At 36.3% G+C, this 5,725-nt stretch overlaps 1 protein-coding gene across 1 annotated transcript; it reads left to right on the top strand.

The window, feature by feature from the left end:
• The first annotated feature begins 512 nt into the window (after positions 1 to 512).
• Positions 513 to 2,636, top strand: LOC140861457 (uncharacterized). Its single transcript, XM_073264475.1, has one exon. It carries the CDS (start codon positions 513 to 515, stop codon positions 2,634 to 2,636), a length of 2,124 nt encoding a protein of 707 aa, XP_073120576.1.
• Positions 2,637 to 5,725: the final 3,089 nt, after the last annotated feature.

Below are 5,725 nucleotides of genomic sequence, written 5' to 3'. Positions count from 1 at the left end.
TAATGGTGCGTGTTCTAAATTGATAAAGGATTATTTCCAGCTGTGTTAGATAACTTCAGTGCCAATGTCTCTATGGATGGGAACTGATCTGTGAATCTTGTCTGTGGTATACTGCTGGTAAGACAATCCTCTTCTTCATTTCTTATTTTTGATTTTTGAAATATGAACATCAAAAAGTGGTTCTATTTTGTTACTGTTTTCTTTGCCATTGAATTCTTTTCACAATTTTTCATTATGTTCTAGGTTGAATATCAAATCATAAAATTTATTTTTCTGAGAAATTCGCTCCTTTTCACTCAAATATTGGACTTTAGTAGAATTAGTTCTTTCCTTATTTTTCCATAGTCCGTTGATTGGTGGATTAGATCAATATTTAAGGATTTTATTATAAAGATTAGAAACTAGTGTTAACTGGTATATTTCTTCAACAAAATAGAATGATAAAACATTGATTAATTTTTTTTAAGTTTTGAAGGATTAGACTCAGTGCTGGTTGCTTATTTGTATGAGTAATGGACAAAGCTTGGATGTCAAAGAACATATTATCACATGAATATGAGGTTGGGGTAGAATCTTTTCTGCAATTTGCAATGCAAAATGCCAACGATCCAAATGAAATACCTTGCCCCTGCACAAGATGTGGTAATCTACAGATGAAAGATGTTCGCACTATAAGGGCACATTTGTGTTCTAATGGCATGGATTTAACATATCATACATGGATTTGGCACGGGGAAAGATCTACGGTCAAGAACCCAATGAATGATAGTGATCAAGTAGGACCAGATGAACACAAATATTTTGCCGAGGAAACTATAGATATGGTACATGATGCATATGATAGCTATGCTGAGAATCCAAGCCAATTTCATAAGATACATGAAGATGCCGAGAAACCATTATACTCTGGATGCACAAAATTTACAAAGTTAACAGCACTTGTGAAATTATTTAATTTGAAAGCAAAATATAGTTGGAGCGATAAAAGTTTCACTGACTTGCTAAGTTTGTTAGGAGAAATGCTTCCTGATCACAATGAATTGCCTTTATCCTACTATGATGCAAAGAAAAGCTTCCGTGCATTAGGAATGAATTATGTGAAAATACATGCTTTCCCTAATGATTGTATCTTGTACCGGAAAGAGTTTGAGGACTTGTCCAATTGTCCTATTTGCGGTATGTCTAGGTGGAAGTTGGGTAATAATTCTGTGGTGAATGAAGGTACTCCTACAAAGGTTCTTTGGTACTTCCCACCTATTCCTAGATTTCAAAGATTATTTCGGAACAAAGAGGTATCTAAAGAGTTAACTTGGCATGCTGATAAAAGAATTTGTGATGGATACTTGCGTCATCCAGCTGATTCGCCGGCTTGGAAAGTAGTGGATCACAAATGGCCGGATTTTGCATCGGAGTCAAGAAATCTTAGATTGGCCATATCAGCAGATGGGATCAATCCCCATAGTTTGATGAGTTCTGCATATAGCTGTTGGTCAGTTGTGATGATCACTTACAACCTTCCTCCATGGTTGTGTATGAAGAGAAAATTTATGATGCTGACTTTATTGATTTCTGGACCCAAACAACCTGGAAATGATATTGACGTTTATTTAGCACCTCTATTTGATGACTTAAAATGTTTATGGGAGATAGGTGTTGATGCATATGATGCATATCGAAAAGAATATTTCTCGCTCAGAGCTGTCTTACTATGGACAATCAATGATTTTCCTGCTTATGGGAACATGTCAGGTTGTGTTGTGAAAGGATATCAAGCATGCCCTATCTGTGGGGAAGAAACATATTCGACCAGGTTGAAGCATAGTAGAAAAATGTCATATACAGGTCATCGAAGGTTTCTTCCTAGAAATCATCCTTACCGAAGGCAAAAAAAAGCTTTTAATGGGAAACAAGAGTTTAACCCCGCACCAAAACCATTAACTGGGCTTGAAGTGTTGGAAAGAGTTGATAAGATTAACTATCGTGCGGGAAAAATGAGTGGGAAGCTTCAACGCAAGGAGTTGGAAACAAAATCATGTTGGAAAAGAAAATTCATATTCTTTGAACTAGAGTATTGGAAACATCTACATGTTCGACATGTGCTTGATGTGATGCACATTGAAAAAAATGTTTGTGAAAGTCTTATTGGTACGCTACTTAATGTTCCAGGAAAAACAAAGGATGGGGTAGCCGCTAGACTAGACCTTGTGGAGATGAATGTGAGGACTGATTTGGCACCAAAGATGGAGGAGAATAGAACTTTTTTGCCAGTAGCTTGTTTTACACTAAGTAGGACTGAGAAAAGAAAACTTTGCAATTCTTTGTTTGGAATGAAAGTCCCGACAGGTTACTCCTCCAATGTTAAAAATCTGGTGTCAATGAAGGACTTAAAACTTGTTGGCCTCAAGTCACATGACTACCACACTTTGATGCAACAATTGTTTCCAATCGCCATCCGCGATGTCTTGCCTAAACATGTCAGAGATACTATCATCCGGTTGTGTGGGTTCTTCAATGTTTTATGTAATAAAGTGATAGATGTCTCAAAGTTGGATGGTCTGCAAAGAGAGATTGTTACCATATTGTGTATGCTTGAAAAATATTTTCCACCATCGTTTTTCGATATAATGGTTCATTAAACTTTCCATCTTGTGCGGGAGGTAAAATTGTGTGGACCTGTTTGGTATAGGCAGATGTACCCATTTGAAAGATTCATGAAGATCTTGAAAGGCTATGTGCGAAATCGCAATCGGCCGGAAGGGTGTATAGCCGAATGTTATGTTGCTGAAGAGGCTGTGGAATTTTGCTCCGACTACATGTCTAACTTTCATACAATTGGGATCCCAACAAGGCATCGACAATTACAACTTACTAGGACTTTATCTGGTGCCGTAGTGTACTCCACTAGCCTTGATGAGTTGCATCAAGCGCATCGCTATGTGTTGGAAAATGATGTTGACGTTGATCCATATATCGAGTAATTTCTCTAACTTATTAGTAATTTCTTTCAACTTTTTTGATCTATGGTTTAACATAAACACATTTATTTTTTTATTAGGGAACACATGACATTTTTGAATGAAAAATTTCCCAATAAAGCTAAGTCCAAAAAGTGGTTACAAGATGAGCACAACCGCGCATTTGCTAACTGGTTACGTGACCGTGTAAGTGTCATAAGCATTGAAATATATGTTTTGAAGTTCGTGATAAAATTTATCACATTGTGAAATATAGGTTGGAAGTGGTGTTGGTCATTCCACCTGTCAAATATCAGAAAGATTAAAGTGGATAGTCCGTGGACCTAGCAATCAAGTGTTAAAGTACTCTAGCTATCTGATTGATGGGGTAACTTATCATACCAAAGAGTGTGATGATACACGAGTTGTTCAAAACTCTGAAGTAAGCTTAATTGCAAAAACAATGCAAGTTGCCAGTGCAAAGGACAAACATCCAGTTGTGTCAGACATGATTTTCTTTGGAGTCATTCAAGAGATATGGGTACTCGATTACCACAAATATCAAGTTCCAATGTTTAAATGTAATTGGGTTGAGAATAATAACGGTATTAAAGTTGATGATCTTGGTTTCACGTTGGTGAACTTTAAAAGAGTTGGATTCAAATCTGACTCTTTTATCTTAGCCAGTCAAGCAAAGCAGGTGTTTTATATTGAAGATCCTCAAGATCCTACATGGAATGTTGTACTTACTACTCCTACCAAGGAGTACATTGAATTCATATCTGAGGATGTGTTGGAAAACTCTGTAATTCATTATCAATATTTTACTAGAGGATTTCTACCAATGGAACCATTGGATGTTGATGAAAAAGATGAAAATGAACCACCATGCATTCGTGAAGATTGTGATGGAACTTGGGTTGACAATGCATAATGTAACCCACAGAAATCCTTTTTTTACTGTTTAGTATATAAATCTTGTTAATCTATTTTATTTGTATTTTATCTTGAAATTTATAGTTCGTTTTCATTATCACTCTTTATTTTGTTTTAATACGTATGCCTAAGAAGATGTCAACTTTTGCAGGAACTGTCATTGGGGAAACTTGAGGTCTGATTTGGCATTGAATAATCTTCTAATTTTTGGCACTATGGAAGCTCGTGAACAGTTTCGTAAGGGTTATCACAATGGTAAAGCTGCTGAAAACAATGAGGCAGAACCGGTGGAATCTACTGAGTCCGAGATGACAAGAAGTTCTAGAGGACGTACACGTTTGGATAAGGTCATTAAGCAAAGGGTGCAGGGAGTTAGAAAGGATGTAATATTCAATAAAATTGGACAGCCAATAGGAGAGTTTGCGGCTGAAATGCAGAGTTATATAGGAGTTCTCGCTCGAGAAAAGATTAAGATCAGTTACAAGAATTGGAAGCAAGTTCCAAGTGATGTTAAAGAGTTAATATGGGAATCAGTTAATGTAAGTAAGAGGTATTTGACAGTTTAAATAATTTAAATGTTATATATGGGTTGATATATACTTTTTTTTACAGCTGACATACAATGTTAGCCCAAGCTGGAGGAAGGGCTGTTTGCATTCAGTGAATAGTAAGTGGCGGCAATACAAGGCGCATCTAACTGAGAAGTTCATTTTCTCGAAGTTTGATAAACCAGAGGAGTTGAAAGAACCGCCAAGTGGCTACGGTATGCCACAGGATGATTGGAGTTCCTTTGTAATCACTCGCATGTCCGTTGACTTCATGGTAAGATCGATTATTAATTACTTCTTAAAAACAATTTAACATGTCATTATTATATATACCGATATATTAACACATGTGGAGAATTATCTAGAACTTAAGTGCTGAGCAAAAGAAGAGAAGAAAGCAGAACATATACCCACATCGGCTTTTCCGTAAAGGTTATGCACAATTTGCTGATGAAATAGTAAGTATTTTTTTCATAGCCTATCTTCTATAACAATGGCAATCATTTGATATTTTTTATCTTGTTTGAAGGCAAGTGAATTATGTGATGATGATGATGTCAATCGGGCTCTTATTTGGAAAAAAGGACGGGTGAATAAGGAGGGTGAAGTTGAAGGAGATGATCTGAAAATGAAAATAGAAAAGATTGTATGTAATAAGTACATGAATCCAATAGTATTTATTCAACTAAACTGTTTTTTGGTAAAAAATAATTTCTTGTGCTTGACAGGATGAATATGTGAAGAAAAAACGGGATGGTAAGTTGCAATTTGAAGGGTCAAAAAAGGATATCCTTTCAAATGTACTTGATTCAGAAGAGCATGGTGGACGTGTCAGGGGTGTTGGAGGTCATATAACTCCAACTGTCTACTTTAATGTTGGTACATTATGGAAGAGGCCTACTGGTGATGGCCACTTATTGATGCAGCATAAAAAAGAGTTGTCAGAGGCAAAACTATTGATTTCAGAACAATCTACTCGCCTTGCAGATCAAGACGAACGCATAAAAAAGTTGGAAGAAATGTTCAAAAATGGTGCATGCGCCTCTGAGATTGAAGAGAAAGGTAGTTGCTCCGTAAAGTTACATCTCAGGAATGATGACAAAATCAAAACAGAAAAAGTGCCCCATATTATGCAACTTTCATTGATGATGACATGCAAATTCTGAGCAAAGACGATTTCTTGCAGGTATTGCCTACGCTACTGTTATTATGTAATTGAATGAATGTCACCCGGGAGTTGAATCAATTTATAACATGATGAAACTTTGTTTTATAGGGCAAGTTGGT

The sequence above is a fragment of the Henckelia pumila genome, chromosome 4 (assembly GCF_033568475.1).
Source record: "Henckelia pumila isolate YLH828 chromosome 4, ASM3356847v2, whole genome shotgun sequence".
NCBI classification, from domain to species: Eukaryota; Viridiplantae; Streptophyta; class Magnoliopsida; order Lamiales; family Gesneriaceae; genus Henckelia; species Henckelia pumila.
The sequence above is the reverse complement of the archived record's forward strand: the minus strand, read 5'-3'. Positions and strand labels throughout refer to the sequence as shown.

What these genes read in the sequence shown, in the direction of transcription:
- LOC140861457 (XM_073264475.1), top strand. Translation starts at nt 513, where the DNA reads ATGGACAAAGCTTGGATGTCAAAGAACATATTATCACATGAATATGAG.